This window comes from Antrostomus carolinensis, unplaced genomic scaffold (genome assembly GCF_000700745.2).
Source record: "Antrostomus carolinensis isolate BGI_N321 unplaced genomic scaffold, ASM70074v2 scaffold14741, whole genome shotgun sequence".
Classification (NCBI taxonomy): Eukaryota; Metazoa; Chordata; class Aves; order Caprimulgiformes; family Caprimulgidae; genus Antrostomus; species Antrostomus carolinensis.
In genome coordinates, this window is record NW_010296397.1 from 1 (window position 1) to 19,191 (window position 19,191).

The 19,191-nt window shown below is 41.6% G+C and overlaps 1 protein-coding gene across 1 annotated transcript; it reads right to left on the reverse strand.

Annotated features, from left to right (window-relative positions):
- Positions 1-4,477: 4,477 nt before the first annotated feature.
- Positions 4,478-12,340, reverse strand: LOC104532946 (tripartite motif-containing protein 2-like; the record flags this gene model as incomplete). Its single annotated transcript, XM_010178288.2, has 3 exons — positions 11,441-12,340; positions 6,865-7,046; positions 4,478-4,715 (listed from the first exon to the last, which is right to left on the reverse strand). Coding segments are annotated over exons 2-3 (372 nt in total), but the record flags the coding sequence as incomplete, so codon positions are not given.
- Between the last annotated feature and the right edge of the window lie 6,851 nt (positions 12,341-19,191).

The window sequence follows — 19,191 nt, forward strand, 5'->3', positions numbered from 1 at the left end:
GGGGCCAGTCCTGTGTAACATCTTTATCAATCATCTGGACAAGGGGATTGAGCATACCCTCAGGAAATTTGCAGATGACACTAAGCTGGGTGGAAGTGTTTATTTGCTTGAGGGCAGGAAGGTTCTACAGAGGGATCTGGACAGGTTGGATCAATGGGCTGCAACCAACTGTATGAGGTTCAACAAAGCCAAGTGCTGAGTCCTGCACTTGGGTCACAACAAGCCCATGCAACGCTACAGGCTTGGGGCAGAGTGGCTGCAAAACTGCCTGGCAGAAAAGGACCTGGAGTGCCTGAGGGAGCTGGGGTTGTTGAGCCTAGAGAAGAAGAGGCTAAGGGGAGACCTTATCACTGTCTACAACTACCTGAAGGGAGGTGTTTGTCTTTTCTCCCAGTAACTAGTGATAGAACAAGAGGAAATGGCTGTAAGTTGCAGCAGGGGATATCCTGATTGGGTATCAGGAAAAATTTCTTCACTGAAAGGTTTATCAGGCACTAGAATGGGCTGCCCAGGGAGGTGGCTGAGTCAACATCCCTGGAGGTGTTTAGATGAGTAGAAGAGGTGCTCAGAGATACAGTTTAGTAGTTGGATAGGTACGGTTGGACTCAGTGTTATCAAAGGTCTTTCCCAACCAAGTGATTCTATGATTCTATGAAATATTTCAGCACAGTGATCTAATTAGAGACCCATGCATATCTTCACTACTGTCATTTACCTGAATTTACAGAAACTTTTAAATTTGCATAATCAAGGATGCTGGTACTTCTGAATTAGATTTCACAAAGCCAAAGCACACTAATTCCAGCCCTTCAAAGTTTAGGTCTTGAGAAAAATGGTCTCACCAATCACACGCCTCTCTTATCTAAAATCACATTTGAATCATCACATCATTCATCCTCTGCTTTTTATTTGTTTGAATTACAACAGCAGTCCAGAGAAAAAAAGATGAGTCTGCTCTTTGCCAGCACTTTCCTCATCTCACACACATGCTTAATTCTACTGTCCCAGGGCTAGTGCATATCTTAGCTTGTATGCTTTGGTTTTTCGAAGAATATAAGTTTGGATTACCTGAGGGCACTTCTCAGATATTCAGAAAAGTTCAGAACGTGGGCTTTTGTTCTCCTTAGTCATTGCTATTGCCCTACCCATGCAGTAAACTTGAAATCTTTAAGCAAATTTTTTAAAAAGTTGCGTAAGACTGTAATGACTTAAACAACATGCTCACATACAAATGAACCACCCAAATCCCTTGTATGATTTTCCAGTTCAGTCAGATATGATTGTGTCTGCCACACTATTGCTTCCTAACTATATTAAATATTCCTTGTGAGGCAGAACGCTCATGAAGAGTCTAACTGACATTCTGAATTTCGTATTTAGCCTCAGTGACACACTGAATGTCACAGAGTACACAAAAAATAAGATTGCATTTTAATGGGATACATGAATAAGTGACATGGGAAGTATAGAAGTGAGGGGAAAAAAACAGGTTTAAAAGGTATGCTATCAAGTCACTTCAGAATATCAGGGATACATGCTTTTTTATTTTTCTAAGAGAAGCATACAGGCAGTAAGCAACACCTGCACAAGTTCAGGAAATGTTTTGCTAGACGAGATCTCATACTTGTCAAGTTGTCAAGCTTTTCTGTGATCTTTTGAGAAAAAGCTACTCAAGACAATAAGGTATGCTCTCTTGCTACAAGTGTTTAATTTAATATTGGGTATTCTCTCTTGTTACACTCTATAGGTAGAAAATACACTACACCTGTAAAAGCATGGATCCTAGACTCTAGGCTGGCTTTCACTTAAAATTTAAATAAAACCCAAGCACGGACTTATCAGGATGGGTGACTGCAAAGAGGCTACACCACTCATTACATACTATGAAGTAACGGATGTACAATTTCACAGCCTTCCCTGTCTTGGCTGTTGTACCTGGTCCCTAAATGATTATAGACTAACATTTCCAAACCAGGATGACTATATCCAACAAGAGCTGCAGGTGTTTAGAAGCTGAGAATAAAAAGTTTTATTTTAACGTGTAGATAGAAGATAAGAATCTTCTGTTAGGTTCAAAAGTTCCATAACATATGTGCCCTATTACCCAGATTTAAAAATAACATATATTTGTGCTCTATGTTGGGTGACTATGAGGAAGCATTTGTTTATATTTCAAGCAGAGGAAAGCATCTCTCGTGTTAAAATACTACAAGCTAAGTTTCATTTTTCAGAAGAACACACACAACAAAGATGCCACAAGAGAGGATGTGCACAGAAGGAATAGAATGCACGCACACATATGGAAAATATGAGTGGTGGCAACAAGAGACCAACTGGAAGGGCAAGTATGTAATCTACATGATCTGAGGAAGGCATGATCTGAGTTACAAGCAGACAGGCAAGCCAATGAGAAAGTACATCAGTGTCTATCTGCTCTTAATCAGAGAGGTTTAAATCCAGCATGGCTGGAGACATTGAAAAAACTTGTTTAAACAGAAACTTATTTCCAAGTTAATACAAAGAGAATAATTTAAATTAAATACACCAGATGCAAATTTTTCCCTTGATAGTAAAAATACAGTGGGTCTGACCCTACTCCGAGCAATATGTAAAAATTAATGGAGAGAGGATTCAATGCAGAATGACGGCTGGTTCTGTAAGGCATTCTCCTCCAGCTACCACCTCAATCCTCTCTCACTCCCTGAAGCCCTCAGCCAAGCTGCTACCAGCCAGGCACTTGCCACACAGTGCCCTTGTGCTGTGCACCCACGAAGCCAGCAAAAGCCCATTTCCTAAGTCAGGCCGAAGGTGCCCGGCACCCTGCCCTGTGCACGCTGCCCTTCAGCCAGACCCACCCGGCCAGCCTCAAGCAGCTCTCCCCAAAGCTTATTTCAGCTCCTCCCATCATAAGGACTAAAGTGTGAACTTCAGCTTTTAATTTCCTAGCACACAAAACTTTAAATTGGGGTAATCCTCAGCCTGTCCCCAACCCTCCCAGATACTTACTGAAGCAAGAAGGTATTCCCATCACACAATACTCAGCATCCTAAATGGCACACTATGTTTCAAGGCAAGCCAAGTAACTTTGTTTTAGAGGACTTAGAAACCCACCTTTCCCTAGACAGGAGTTCTTGGAGAAGTCTAAGTCAACTTATTTTTAACTGTAGGCAAATCAGTTTTTCCTAAGCACACCAAAGAATTGTCAGCTGATAATGTAAAATGCAAAACAAGTTAACATCTTCATTTTGACTTTTTCCCTGCATTTCACAATCAAATGGCTCCTATCACAATTGCTATATTGGAAAAGAACTACGATTCATTTTAAGGAGAGCTAATAAAAAGCAAATAAAAACTAGGAATGTATTAATCAGTAACCGCTACACACACAAGTACAGCACACATTTAGTGTACTAAACATAAGTTACACTCGTTATTCATTAATCAGAGTGTACAGCAAATCAGTTCTACAACTCCACCTAATTCCACCAAGTCAGTAAAGGAGAGGGAACTAAGTGGTTCCTCTCTAAGAGTAATCACTGCCTATCAGCTGAGTTATTCCTACAGAACCAATATACCTAAACTGAGTATCGAATAAAACATTCCCAGAAAGTTGTCTTAGAGTACTGGCATATATGTCTTGGCTTGCATAGAAGCACAGCATTCAGTTTACAACACAGCATTGCTCAGCTTTGCAACGTGGTCTACTTACATGTTTGCATAAGCCTGGCTATGAAACAGGAGCTCATATGCCTATCATGAAGCCACATAAGTTAACACTGAAAATTATGAAGTAAACAGAGTTACAGATGTTTTCATAATAATCCAGGGATACTTACTCTGCTGGGGGTACTTGCCAATGAATACACCGATATGATTTGAGGATGTATGTGAGGGGATGCTGGGCAAAAAAAGTAGGTGGGGGAAAAAAAACAAAGCGGCCTCCAAAGCGGCCTGATACATGAGGTGCACAAAACACGGCAGGATAAAGAGAAGCTCTGTGTTTCTAGCCTGTGCTGACCCAAAGCATCCTGAACTAGGACACCCTTTTATTGGCTGCATCTTAATACGCTCACACAGCTCTTGTTACTGCCTTGGTGTGCAGGTCAGTTGAGCTTATAAGGTCCCTGATGTAGACTGCCTAAACAAGTCCATGTGTTTCCACAGCAACACTTGAGTCTACAAGTCTACATAACGTTTAGCACTTGCAGGACAACGGTTTTGACCAAGGATGCTAAAAAACAGTATCATCCAAGATGATTGGTAAAATGAATTAATATGCTGACTACTTTAAGATGCTCCACTAAGAGAATCTGAGTTAATTTTAAGAATCAATTATTTTGTTGACATATTATAAAATCAAAGAACTAACGCGATTCCAATTTCCCCACTATCTTTTTAGAACAAAATATCCTTGACAAACCAAACCAGTCATTGTATATCAGTACCTGTACATATCACAGGAGCTCATCTCACTTACATTTCCATCATGATTGGGGCAGGAGAGTGGTTTGCCCGCAGCAACAGCAGTGACAGTCTCCAAGATGGAGGACTCTTCAATGCTGTTGTCTGGCGTTCGTTGCAGGACATCCATCAGGTTGGTGATAAAGAAGTTGTTCTGGAGTGCAGAAACCCCTTTCTCTGGCAGAATGGAGGTCTGTCGGCACACGGGGCAAGAAAGGGTCAAGCTATGGGCTGGAATGTAATTCTGTAAGCACCTATGGGGAAAGAAGATGGAAGAGGAGAGAGAGAGAGAGAGAGAGAGAGAGAAAGAGGCAAAGTATCATCAAAGAGGAAAAAAGCTCCCTTCAGTTTAAGAACTGAGTTGAAATAGTGCTATCCCTACTTATAAAAGGAAACGTACATCACCAGGCTTCAGAAGTAATTGACTACAGGGTTTGGTTTTTTTCTCCTTTAAATATTTTTTCCTCTGCCACATGAAAAAAAGTTCAAATAGATGACATCACTACAAGAACTATGTGCCTTTCTTTGAGATATTTGTGCCGAGTGGATCCATGTTTCCAAACATCTACTGCAGCCTGCTCACAGGATAGCAAAAATTATAAACTATCAGATAAAGTTTGACAGACATGAAGTTATTGGATCAAGTATTTGAGCCTGTGTCTTTAACGGACTGACCGGTGGCTGACCCTTGTCTTTCCAATAAGGCTTTATTAACTTGTATTTGTGGGTTTAGTGCTTCAGAGCTAAAACCTGGTCCCAATGAAACCAATAGAAATTTTTTCATTTATTTCAATTAGGAAAGTTATTTGGCAGTTAGACAGAATCAACAGAGCTGTCTTTACTACATAGAGAAGCATGTCCTATGTTATCAGAGTTTATGTTAAGGGAAGTTTTGGAGGAGATTTTTGTTTGTGTTTGGGGGGGGGGCTGTTGGGGTTTTTTAAAATAAAAAACCCGTATTTCACAGAATATAAATCTGACACAAAAATTCTGTGATTCTGTGACAATATGTCCAGGTGAAAGTTAGTGCCACTTTTGGCCTTGAAAATCAAGTTAACAGCTGCTGGGCATGCACCACCCCACTGCAACTGGCAATTCAGTATAGTCCCATAAGCACGGGAAGCTCTGCAGAATGAGGTTCTTCAGTAGTCTAAAAGGGGAGCAGCGCTATACCAAATTCCTCATGAGGTGCCAAGCAAGAAATCATGACCTCGCACAGCTACACAGCTCTTATCCACTTCCAGGGGCTTTGCTAGCACCTCTCTTCATCCTCCCTTGGCAGCTCTACTGACGTCCCAGTAAGGGCTCTGTGAAAGGAGAGCTTAGACTTTATACATCAGCAGTACACTGGAAGAGTTCCTCCAGCCTCTTTCCATAACCAGATCAGCATAAGAGGATTACAGTGAAAACCAGAAGCTGACTTTAGGATTTACATATGAACTGAAGAAACTTAAGACAAGGTGGTGAAAATCTTGACTTCGCTCACTTCAGTGAGAGTTTCACTGCTGACCAGTAAAGTTGGGGTTTCCTATTCTTCTACAAAAAACCATTTAATCTGACACACTCAGTCATCCATCATTTTTCTTGCACCCTGTGCAAAATTACATATGCACACAACAATTTTAAGAGGTGGAAATATTCTGAACTAAATGTTCACACAGAATACTATTTATTATAATTCTCATGACAGTCAATATATAATCCACAGAGTTGCATCCCATCATCAGATAAAGAACTCTAACCAACAATTCTTCAGATAACTTTTCTGCAGATGCTGTATTCTCTGCACCACTTGATAGATAATGCAACATTAAAGTATCACTAGGTATATTAAATTCCTTCAGCTGAACACAGTAGAAGGCAGCTTGCTGTTTTATCACATCTCTTTTCAGAGTTTTTCTGTTTCAGTCAACCAAGCTGCACGATAATGAAGACACTTAATCAGTGGCGATTAATAATGTATATATCATGTCTAACCCTTAGACATTAAAGGTTGGGATCATTATTTCTCTGCTTAGTAGATCAACAAAGAAAGGTTTTTATTGTTTCTAAATATAGACTAACCAGTACAAATTTGAGACTATTAATTTGAGGTCCAAATTCTGAGTGCCATCACCTTTCACACTGTTGTAACTGTATTCATTAGTTTCATTGGATTTACTTTTAATTTACTCTTGTATAAAGAGAATGTATTCCAAATATTCTGCTGCTGTCTCTTCCTCCTGCCTCCCATAAATAACAGTGGTTTTCTACATCCCTGTCTCTCCAGCCCTCCCAGACTTTATTGTGCCTGAACACGAACTCACAAGTAAAGAGAGAAGTCTCTATCCACTAAAGGGTGCAGAGTTCTGTGCTTGTTGCAAGACACAAATACCTGGTTACAAGCATGAAGAAAGGACTTACCTCTCACAGAAAGTGTGCAGGCAGGGAAGTACTTTGGGGTTCTTGTAACGGTCCAGACATATGCTGCAAATCAGAAACTGCTTGTCAATCTGACGGACCACAGGACTTGGGATGTTGGAGCCTTCACTGGCCATCCTAGACCACTGACATATGGGTCCTGTTCCCTTCTACCCTGCACACTGCTGTAGCAGAGTGGGGAAAAGAAAAAAAAAAAAGAAGAAAAATGGCTTATAAACTCCATGAAATAACAAACACCATGTGCAACACCTTTCTTTGCCTGAGCAGGCATTCTGGAAAGGCATGTTGCCCCTGGACTGAAACAGTTACAGGGCTGTCTGGTTTTAGAGAAATCCCACAATAAAAAGGTTTTTACGCCAGTAGGTTCAGCCAGTGGTAACAAACATAGGATTTCTTGTGTCTACAGTACTGCTGGCAAAACGCCTAAACTGGAACTACACTAGCCAGTCAAGTGGCTGCGTCACAGACAGAGTGAAGGAACCTCCAGAACCAGCCCCCCTGCGAAGGGACTGCTCAAATTCTGCATCAGCAATAGGGGTGAGGTAGGTGAAGGGAAAATCCTCATGGTAAAAGAAACTGAGCAAAGAAGAGGCAACTGATAGCTGCTGAGAATCAGCAAAGGTAGGGTGAAGGATACACGGAGCACATCTAAATAATAAATGCAAGAAAGATGGCATTCTAGGCAGAAAGAGTAGTAAGAATCATGTTTCTAGGACTGAAGACCCTTCACAACCCTGGCATAGAAAGCATGAAATAAAAGGCTAAGAAAAAAGCCTACTGACTGAACTAAAATTGCAGGTTAAAGGAATGCCAGCAGGCATGGACCTCCTCCTGTCCTGGAACAAGACAGAGGGAGAGAAAAACTTTGTTTCTTCTCAGCTGGAGGAACAGATTATAGCTAACAGAATGAATATGTGTAAAGAGAAGACAGGGGAGGAAAAGGAAGGAAGCAACCTCAAAGAAAAGTAAATAGCCTGCTAAAATAGTGCAGGAAAACCTGACAAGCAAAGGCCCCGGCAGGGTGGCCCAGCAAGAGCTTCCATCCATCAGCGTTTCTAGTGGGCTGGAGCACTGGGAGGTGCAGGCTCACTCCCCAGGGAGCTGACCACAGCATCTCTTTCTGCCAGTCCTCCCGCACCCACAGCAAAACAGGGGCTCCTCTTCCCTGTGAGCGCCAAGCCCAGCGGGGCTCCTTCACTGCAGGTACGCTCCTGAGGTAGTAACTTCTTCCCTGAACATTTTCTACCCCAGTTTTTAATCATCCATTTCAGGCAAAGTGATATTTGGCTTGAGGGCAGTTCAGGCTTTCCAAGACAGAAATAACAAGCCCTCTGCCTTGGTGCTGATCACACTCATTCAAAGGTCACTCAGTTCCACAATGATTTGCATGATCTGTAGTATTTTATTGGCAGCTTTACATCAGATCATCTTCCTGTGCTGAATGCACAGCACACTAGTCCAGCAGAGCTGAACTCACGCTGTTCTTCCTGAGCTCTGTATTTAGCCATACAGGTATGGTTGACTTACTGCATTGAGCAAGTGGCTTTTTCTAGGATAATGACAGCGATTATGGATCATGCCATACTGACTTCCCTGATAACAGGTTCCTGGGGAATCACCTCTGTGCTAGCAAATACAGCAGCATAAAGTTATTCACAATTAAAAAAGCCAACAGCAATAAATGACATGTAATTTGATGGAAAACACTTATGGCTGGCCCTTTGTTTCCTTTTTTCCCAAGAAAGGGGAATCCGCAAGGTTAAAAATTGCTATAATACTCGTAAAATATCATGTTTGTTCAAGAATCAAAAATGCTTGATTTCAGCATTGATCCTTTTTTCCCCACTTTTTTCATTTCTTTCCCCATAGTAAAACAAAATGTGAATATTACATAAATACAAAATAATTTTACCTATTTCAATGCCATAAATCACACACAGTAAACCTTAGGAGATCGATTAGGAACCTGTGTTACTTTTTAAAAACTTCAGTTAAAAATGGCTTTAGAAGAAGTGGGACCAAAATATCTAGCTTTCACAAAACAGTAGAAAGAGCAGACTATCAAATATGCATTAATGTGTTCATGCATTTGGCAGTATAAAATGCAGAACTTCAGCGATGTGTGTCAAACGCAAATTCCTTTCACCACTCATGAGGCTGTGTTTGCCTCCCATTCTCCCTACACAAAACTTAGGGACAGGGACCCAAACAAGACAGGCAAGATAATCAGAAGCAGGAAGACTTCTTTGATAAGAAGAACGCTGACACATTATGAACAGTATTTTTTTTGTGTGTTATAGACTAAGCACAGACTATTTAAAAAAAAAAAATACTAAGATATAAAAGAACAGGCTTCCAGTGAATGCTGCTTGTCATTTAACAGAAGAAAGTTCTCTAGCAACCAGATATTTTCTGTAATTTCATCTTTTCACTATCAAGTACAGCCACACCAGCAAATAGTGTTTATACAAGGAAAACTGCTGCCTGAAAAATTTCATGTTGATTTAATCAGATCTTCATCTTAGTATTTTACATTCCCTCAATCTCATTGTAAAATCAAGTGATTCTTTGTGTTTCATACACAAAGCTCATGTCAGCTACTTTAATTGTTGAACGTTTTAATGTTTAATTTTCACACTTTAAGCTCTGCCAGTGAAAGAAATCATTAACAATTCAGAAATAAGTGCTTTCAATATCTGATGTTTTGTCTGGAATGCAGCAGGCCATAATTGTCATTTATCCCCTGTGCTCATATAAAACAGGTTTAAAACATGCACCTGAAAACTGAATTTCATCAGTTCATTTCAAGCTTTGGTCACTGCATATTACAACAACTTCTTACACAAGTGGTTAATTTAAAAAAGTTTTTTGAGTATGGAATTTCCAGCTTCCCTGAGCCAACTCCACCTTTGATGCAATTTTGATGAATGTGATGTAACTATGAGAAGGATGATTTTGCCCATTGACTCAATGAAAGCAACTGTACAGCCAAAGACTATTTGAGGAAAAGCTGGAGATTTTAGATAATCCTTTTGAATTTGGACATAGATAGCTTTTGTTCTGATTTACTGCAGTGCTAGCAGCAGTTCCTCTGAACAGCAATGTAAATTTCAGATGTATTGACAGTGAGAGATTTCACAAAGTAACTATTTTTACAAGAAAAATGTTCTTTTTTGTAGTAGCATCTTCTGAGATGGGAAACTGATGGAGCTCTTTTTGGAGGTTCATTCTGTCTCACAATCTAATAAAGAGCAGCTGAAGCATGAATTTTGAAAATAAGTCTGAGAATTACTACTCCATATATTTACACTTCATAACTTAAAGCCAAAGGTTCATGAAACGTTGCACCAAACAAGACATAAACCCCTACCCATTTATCTCTAAGAAGCACACACTGGAAACGCAGTTTAGGTTTGCTATATCAAGTGCAGAAAAGGGTTCTGAAATGTATACCCTTTGTCATCCCTTTGGGGCTCAAGGATTGTTACCTTTCCAGCCACCTCAAAAGTAACATTATTCTTTTTCCTTCTGCTTGGAGATACGACTATCAATTTTCATTCAAAACACAACACACAGCAAAGAGAGAAGAAAACAATGGCTCTCTGAGCTAGTGGAAAGCTTTGCCCTGCTATGCATGCATGCCTTCAGGAACAGTCAGGGTGCGGCCCCACCCACATGAAAAGAACTTCCTACAGTATTAGAAAAGGGAAAAAAGCCGTTAGGGTACAGCAAATAACAGTTCCAGAAGAGCTGTTTCAGATAAATAGAGCCACATAATAGGAAAGCGCATCCTTTCTACAGGTGTCTTCAAAGGAGCTCTGGAATTCCTCATTATCCAGTTCTCTATTAGGTTCTGTGGGCTGGTTGAGAAAAACACATTGGGAAAATGTGCAACTGTCTGTTCAGTTCCCAGGATTTATTCCTACAAGAGCAGAGTTTTCTGTTGCTCACATACTGCTATCACCGAACTCCACCCAGTCAGAGCCGCAACCCGCCTGAAAGTACAGCCTGAGGAGAACAAATCGCTCGCAGCTTGTTCATCCTCTTCTTATCAATGGTATTCACAACCCAGAGGGTCTATTCATGTATTATGAATGAATAGGTTTCCAATGGCAACGTTTCCAAAGGGACCGTTAGGCCTCAGAGCTGTAAGAAAGGGTGGGGAACCTCAATAATGTTGCTTCAAGGACTGGGGGAGCTGGGGTTTAAAAACCCTTAAAACAGATACATTGCCTGTCCACAGTCTTTAGGAATAAAGAACAGATTCAAGCCCCTTCCAGCAGCAGCCCCAAAACTAGCCAATACAGAACACACCGAGCAAATTAATAATCATAACTGCCACACAATCCACTTCTGTAAAAGGCTTGATAAGCTAAATTTGCATTCCTTTTTCTCCCACTCTTGCAATCAGCTTGGTGCCTTGTTTCAAACACAGCCACCCTCTTCATTCTCACAGCATGCAGAAGCATAAAGAACAATCTGGGGCGAAAACAGAAGGAGCAACCCAGCAGCAGCCACCAGGAATAACACTGAGCAAACTTGAGTATTTTAGACCTACCCATCTTTGTAGAAAAATAGCTTAATCAGTGCAGTGCTGAGGATAAAATCCTTGCAGGGACGGAGCTGCAGTTCCGCAGAAATCCAAACGAACAAACCATCATCTGTTAATATTTCAAGCCTCACACGTAAAACTGTTCAAGAATCCCTATCACAGCACAGTCATTATTAGATGCACAACAGATTTTGTGCTCTAAGGGATGACGCTCCATTCCACGAAGAGGACAGGTTGAAAGAAAAATGGAAGAATAAGAGGAGGCCCAGTGAAGTCGTCATGAATTTTTTTCCCCCCGGTCATTTACAAGTGGGAGACCCCTTCAGGATTCAAACCAATCAATCTTTATTTAGCACATCTTTTTCTCACTCAGCCTGTGTAGAAAGACTGCAGCAAATGGTGCGAGGGATTGTGGGATAGGGATGCAGCAGAGAGCTGCAACGAGATTCGCTGGGTTATTTTTTTTCCTCCCTACTCAGCAATCAGCTGTTTCGAGGCTCCGCGCAGGCAGGGCCATTGAATTTGGTCACCAGAATGTTATTACAGGATTAGCAGGCGGAGACAGCTACCACTGTGCATCTGGCATGTCAATGCAGCTAAGAAATACATATGCAAATATTACTGGCAAATCGGAAAAAGGATTTAACTCCAAACGGGAGAGTAAATATTACGCAACATCCATTACCAGGACAGTTGCCACAGATGAAACGAAAGCACTTTCATTTATAAAGGAGATAAAGCTTCACACTTAGTGATTCCACCCTGATTTTTCCAGGATTTGGAGTATTTCTTGGAACATAATTATTCCCTGCTCCAACTTTCAGCAACAACAAAAGACCCCACAAACGCTGTTTTGTCTCTCCAGATGTTTAAAGCAGAAGCAAAGAACCTCTTCAGAAAGCTGTGCTACTGGCACACAAACCAGCAGCAGTTTCTTCTACTAGAGAGCTGCATATTCGACCCGACTCAGACTCAAGCCAAATATCTAAGGCAGCAATTAGTAAACACATATTCAAGGAATGCAAGAATGAAAGTTAACAGTCTGTACAACTTTTGTACAATCATAATTCAAAGGTGTATTCTCTTAGTTAATCTATTTACTTGTTTAAAAAAATTTAAAAATCACAGATAAATTCAGATTTTATTAGGCTATTATCAAAGGAAATAAAAAGAAATTTGGTGTCTGGCATTTTTCAGCTATGTAGAGAAGGTTGTTAAAAAGATACTTGTACACAGACACTACTGAAGTAAAGGAGCATAGAATTAGCTTTGTCTTCCAGTATAACAGCTGGTGGGTTTTGCAGACAAGGTAGTATTTGCATCTCTAAATACAGTGTATCTTTTCTTTTGAAAAAACAAATCATATGCAAGTATTTCAGCTAACTGAGGCTAACAAAGATTCCCACAGATAAAAGGACACAAAGGTCCATTTGCATCAAGAAGAAAAAATGTGGGGTTTAAATAGTGTCTGTGCTACTCTGACTTAATTAGGACACTTATAGTTATTTCAGAAGTTTAAAATGTTGTCCTAAACTCTTTAAGCACAGTTTCCATAATATAATATTTATTCCACTCTTGGACTGATGAGGTAAATAGTATTAATAATCACTTAGTATGACTGAAATGTAATCTACCTTCCTGTTAAAAATATAGATTCTGCATACATCATTTACTTTCCACCTGGCAATCATTTGGCCAGATTGGTTTTTAAGCATCAGGCAGATCCAGCCTGGTTTCCCTGGGTAATGCCCACAAGGTGAAAACATGTTGTAATCCAGTTTATAACCTGAAATGAAACATCAGGCAGTGTGTTTGTGCCTTAGGATTTTGGGTGTTTGTGCCAAAATACTGGTCCTCTGATTCCCTCAACATGTGCTGAACTCTGTCAAAGAGAGAGAAGAAGGTATGTTTTGTTTTAGCTCCAACATTCAGCATGTCAGAAGAAGCAGGCAACTACACAGCAGGATTCAGAGTTTAAAAAAAGGCCAGAGATTTCAGGTACATTTTTGGAGGGGTGGGGTTTTTTTATGTTTGGTTGGGTTTGGGTTTTTTTTAAACTGTCTAGAGAATTCCCGTTGCAAAAAAATGCACGAGAAAGCAACATATTTCAATCTCACAACAAGGAGATCCAAGGCCTTTTGTTTCTGCCACTGGAACAAAGACACACTTAAAACAAAAATAAAGAGAGACAATTCAGGAGTGGCACCCCCAGAACCAAGGTGGAAGACTCTCAGACAGAAGCATGCAGACATCACTTAGCTGCTTGCTTTTCCTTGCTCATTTCAAGCATCAAATTTACATACACTAAAACAGAACGACAAGTATTGCTCAAATTGCTATTTCCATTTAGAGTCAGTAGTAAGGACTACACACCCCTCAAATCAGACCCAATCCCATAACCTACCTCATGGCCAAAGGAGACTGCAGGAGTTACAGCTGCAGCCACTCTCACAGGGATCTACACCTCCAAAAGAGAGGTTGCTTCAAAGTTTTCCTTTAATTAACTCTTGAGAAGCTGCCTGCTGACAACGAGCTGATATTCTGCAAATAATCCTGCTGTAAGGACTACACACCCGTCAAATGAGACCCAATCCCATAACCTACCTCATGGCCAAAGGAGACTGCAGGAGTTACAGCTGCAGCCACTCTCACAGGGATCTACACCTCCAAAAGAGAGGTTGCTTCAAAGTTTTCCTTTAATTAACTCTTGAGAAGCTGCCTGCTGACAACGAGCTGATATTCTGCAAATAATCCTGCTTCTTCAACAAAACAAAAACACGGTACCATGGCAAAGAAAATTAGGCAAAAGTAATAGTGTTTCCCTTGAGATTTTTGTTCTGATGTGTTTAATGTTGATATGTGGGTTTCTTCTCCCTAGCGAAGAGGAAATGGATAGCTCTGCGAATAGCCTTGCACTTTAACCCCACAGGAGTTACTACCAGCCTGATTCAAATAGGTTTATTGTATGTGTTTGTCTTTTGAGCTGGGACATGGGAATGGGGGTTGTTGTTATGTGCTTGCATTTGGGTTTGTGTTTTGCTTTGCTTTTTTTGTTTGTTTGGTTTTGTTGGGTTTTTGTTTTGTTTTGTTTTGTTTTTAAACCAAAACTAGTAAAGAACAGGCTACTTTCCCTCAGAAATTTGCTGCACTCATCATTGCTGCTGACTTATCTGTATCACTGCTGACTAGTAAAGTTCTGGAGAATAAAATATATAGCACATGCCATCTTCATAGTGCCATGGAAGAGTGATCTAGCCCCTATTATCTTCCCCTGTAGGTATCATATTTTTTAATAATTTATTCTTTTCCCTGTTCCAAACACAACCTGAATTCATATTTTTAGGGAGCCCGTAAATAGTAAGATAGCAAAAAACCCCACAGCTAATTACAGACCATGGGTAGATATTGTTATATCCTTCCTTAATATTAAATAAGGTATCCAAACACTCCAGGTTAAGATTAATGGTCTGCACTGAAGCCTCTACTATAAATTGACCGAAGGGAGAGTAGTGTAACTCATCCTGCTGTACAAAAGAGATTTTAAGGTCAGCAGAAAAAAAAAATTATTGGGTTAGCTCAAACTAAATGGCTAGCTAATACAGTCCTGGCAATTAGGACTGACTGGAAAATAAGAAGTAAGAGAGACCAGAAATCAATTATTCAAAGCTGACAAGCTGGGAATGAAGGCTAGTTTGGGAACAGAAATATGGGAGAGGATGGGCTGTTACAGCCATCACCCAGCTCCATATCCTTAATTTTACCTAGTGCCAGGAAAGCAAGTGGGGTGAAACAACCAAGCTCTGTCATTATGGGACCATGCCCACACCAAGAAGCAGGGGGCCTTAGTCATCCTCACCAGACAGCGGTGGAGGAGGTGCCTTTACCTTTTCCCACTGTGGCTGTGCACCCATGCAGACCCAGCAGCTCCTGCAGAGCAAGCTCCACATTCTCTAATAGCACAGGCTGTAGTTCACATGGGCTCAGAAGAGCCACAGCTTCCTCCCACTGTGGACTCGTAGCTAGAGGGCACGTCTGCCTGGAAAGGAGGTCTTCTAGGTCCTGGTTCCTCCCCACCAGCCACAGCCTGGAGCCAGGATCACTCCCTCATCTTGTGATCCAGCAGAGTAGATGCTTTTCCCTGAAGCTTGTGACCCAACACGTGGTTTGTCATAGCCTGGGAGGCAAAGAACTTGAAAGGTTTGCCTGGGATGTAATGCTGGGCTGCTGGAGACCTTCCCAGCGCCCCCAGCACCTGTCCCCCTAGGCCTTTAACACCTTATTCTATTTCCTTCTACCTTCTGCTTACACCTAGTTTAGCTTGCCAAGGTTGTGGCTTTTGTAGCACAACTGCTGCCAGGCTGGCACAGCCTGGCCTCCCTGCTCAGCCAGCCCAAGCTGTGTGACTTGTGACTGCACTCCCTGCCTGTCTCCAGCACTGATACTGCAAGTCAGGAAGCACCAAACAAACTGCTTTTCTCCTCTCTGGGCTTTTCCCTCTTTCCCCTTTTAGGTACTTGCCACTGAGGTGGCAGGGCCAGACACTATGGTCACTGGAAACAAGCTCTGTATTCTGGCATTTCTTCTACATGTCAGTGGGCTCACCTTTAGTACCACTGTCAGATGTCGATGTAGTGAATTAGGTTTCTTTTAACAGCTTTCAACAGCTAAAGGCACAGGAATAAAAGGAATAGAAGCTATTGCTATAAATTAAAGCCTTGCTTAATAGTTCTACATGTTTAATGCTTTGATGCTTTTTCCTCCTTCCTTTCATCAGTCTATAATCAAAACTTATAACAGGGTGAGCACCTGAAATACATGGGTGGGCCTTTTCATGAGTACCTCATCAACCTACTAATGCTTTATACTCCAACTGGTAGAGGAGGGAAGCATTATGGCTGGCATATAATACCCCCTTTTCTTCTCCCCATCCCCATGACTTCTGCCTGCCTCTGCAGTACCCCTTCTCCACCACCCTTTACTGGTACAATAGTCCTGCTTCCATCCCCACAGACTCCATCTCCCAGCTGTCCTATCCTTGGATGGACAGGGGACCTGCTGGTAGCAGCTTTTCACACACCAAGGGACAAGACTGGCAGGTTAGAGCTTGTGTGATCACAGTCATCACTCAACTGAGTTGTGATACTGACTTCAAGGCTGTTTGTCTGTCTGAGGTTTTCAGTACCTCATTTTGGGTCAGGGCCTTGCACAGTAAATTCTAACACACTTGGAGTACACTGGATTTACTGCACATACAAGGACAATTTGAGTGCTTGCAGTGGAAGCCCATGAATCCCCAGTCAAATGGACAATGTTCTCACAAATGAGATTTCAGAGAGGGGGTAGGAAATGAGTGGAAAAGGGCATGTCAAGTGAAATGACAGGATTAAACTGTCATATATCAGGTTAAATGACAGCCTCAGAGCTGTCATTTAGGGCCCTTTCCATGTTTAATAAAATATCATATTCCCAGGTGAGCTATTAAAAAAAAAATCTGCAGTGAGGTAGGTCTAAGTAATAATTTCAGGGGCTAGATGTTGTGCAGGCCTAAGTAAAAGGATTTTAAATTGTACACTTGCCATCCAAAGCAGCAAGTCAGAGCGTCTATACTGAAAACTCCCCACCCTGATTAACTACGTAGTGTTGTTAACATCACCCTTACAATTGTACATTTTTTACTCTCTAGGCCTACCTATTTTGTTAACTCTGACAGATCTCTGTTCAGCCTTTATAGGTACACAGGCTCAAATAAAACCAAGCTGAACTGGCAAATAATTAAAACTGCACATCAAATCACTGCTGCTTCCATAAACATCTGCTCTGAAATGCTACTTGAAATAAAAGTGCTCCACGGAGACTCCATACTAATCACTGATAACCCCTCCAGGCACATGATAACAGGCAGTACAGACAAAAAGCAGGAGGTTGAATAGGAATCTATTTGGAAAGAGGTCCCTGGCATTTTTCTATATACTATTAGATATAAAATACATTGAAAAATGCTCCAGGCGTTTTCTTCAGAGTTGTTGAGCAATGGCAAGAAAAGTAAAAGCAAGCAGCAAATGCTCAGTGCTTTTTGTACTGAGCTATGTGATGAAGTTTGAACTGCTCCAAGACCATCCCCTCCATTCCCTCCTCAGACACTCCTATGGATCTGCCCCACGCTGCTTCTCCACTTGATCTTGCAGTTCTGCAACTCTCCCTTTAGGAGAGATGGTACACATCAGGTACTGGAGCTTAGTCCTATCTTCTCTGTTGAACACTGTGAAGTAAAGTTCCTCTGCTTCTGTTTCCATTTACTTCAGTAGGATTTTGTTGAACTAGCACAAATTTCAATTCAGCAAGGGACAAGGCAGCACCCAGCAATCACCACACCATGTAACTTCTTCAGAAAGTTACCTTAGATAATGCCAGCCCTTTAGATTTTTTTTCTTGCAACCTTCAAAATCCCACTTCCCAGAAGATGCAGCATAAAAAAATAAACCAGGAGAAAAAACCCAGATGTTTCACAGGAAGAGACAGCAGACAGAATCTAAGCATTAAAAAAAGCAAAAAATTGAGGCAGAAAGCGAAGGAATTCATGTTGTCTTAGTGCACAGAACACAGCAGATAGGGTGCCTGAGCAGGTAGTGTTTCTGCCAAAAACACATCCTGGGAGAGGGGCTCAGAAGGAAGGGGAAGGACGAGCTCCTCTCTAGCTTGTGAGCAGGCTGAATTTGGGCTCACATCCTCTGCAGCACTTACATTGTTTGACAGACGAAATATCGGTTGCTGCACCTCCATATTTACCGTAGATTTTGTACAGTACCCACCTCATTTTCTTGCCCAGAGCCCAGCAGCGATGTTACCTTCCATGTCTGCTAAGTCTTCTTCTGAACTGAAATGTCTTTGAAAAACACAGTGGTATGTCTAAACATTTATATCATCCTTGGGTTCAGAGAACACCTTGCTCAGGCATTAAGTGGCAGGCAGAGGTTTACCCAGGCAGGCTCTTTATGCTGGCAAAACCGCAACACTGAACTTTCACAGCAAGTAGGTAAACACGTAGCTGCATACAGCAGGTAGCCTGGCAGCACCAGCAATAGTGAGAAACAATGTCAGAACCACCTTGGCAAAAGGAGCTTTGTGGGCTTTAACAATGGTTACAAGCCCAGGAGCTGAATCAACCAAACAGGAACAAAAAGCCATCTACAGCTCCTGTGGGGAGCTCCAAGCGTAGAGAGCCTGAGTGTGCCAGCTGCAACGCTGGGTCTTTCTCCTCTGCACTCACAGGGTCACTCTGTTTGACTTAGCAGCAGTCACCTCCAGCACTTCAAAACTTGGAAACACCCAATGGCTGAACTTCACCCAGTAAACACCCAGTCTTTCCAGTCCTGAGCAAGGACACGTGTTTGCTGATTGCATGCCAGCGCTCCTATTTAAAGAACTGTTGTTATGGAAAAAAGCTAAAACCTTTCTACAGCAGAGATGAAGTGTTCCCCGTCTCTTGTGCCTTATCTGCTGAAACCCATCAATTCCCAGTATGTGCTTCGACCACAGTTTCACTACAGCCACAGTAAGACGTGGTTATCAGACTGCAAAGCCCACCCTACCCCTGAGCAGGCTGGATCTTCAGACAGTCCTAGTGGCCCTTTCTCAGGGATCAGCTACTCTGGCTCAGCCCAGGTTTTCCTCAAGCCTTTTCCCTTGAGGTAGAAGGTTTGATACCTGACACAAGCTGCAAGGAGCAGCAGCAGTAAAAGCTATCCACCTTTATCCTT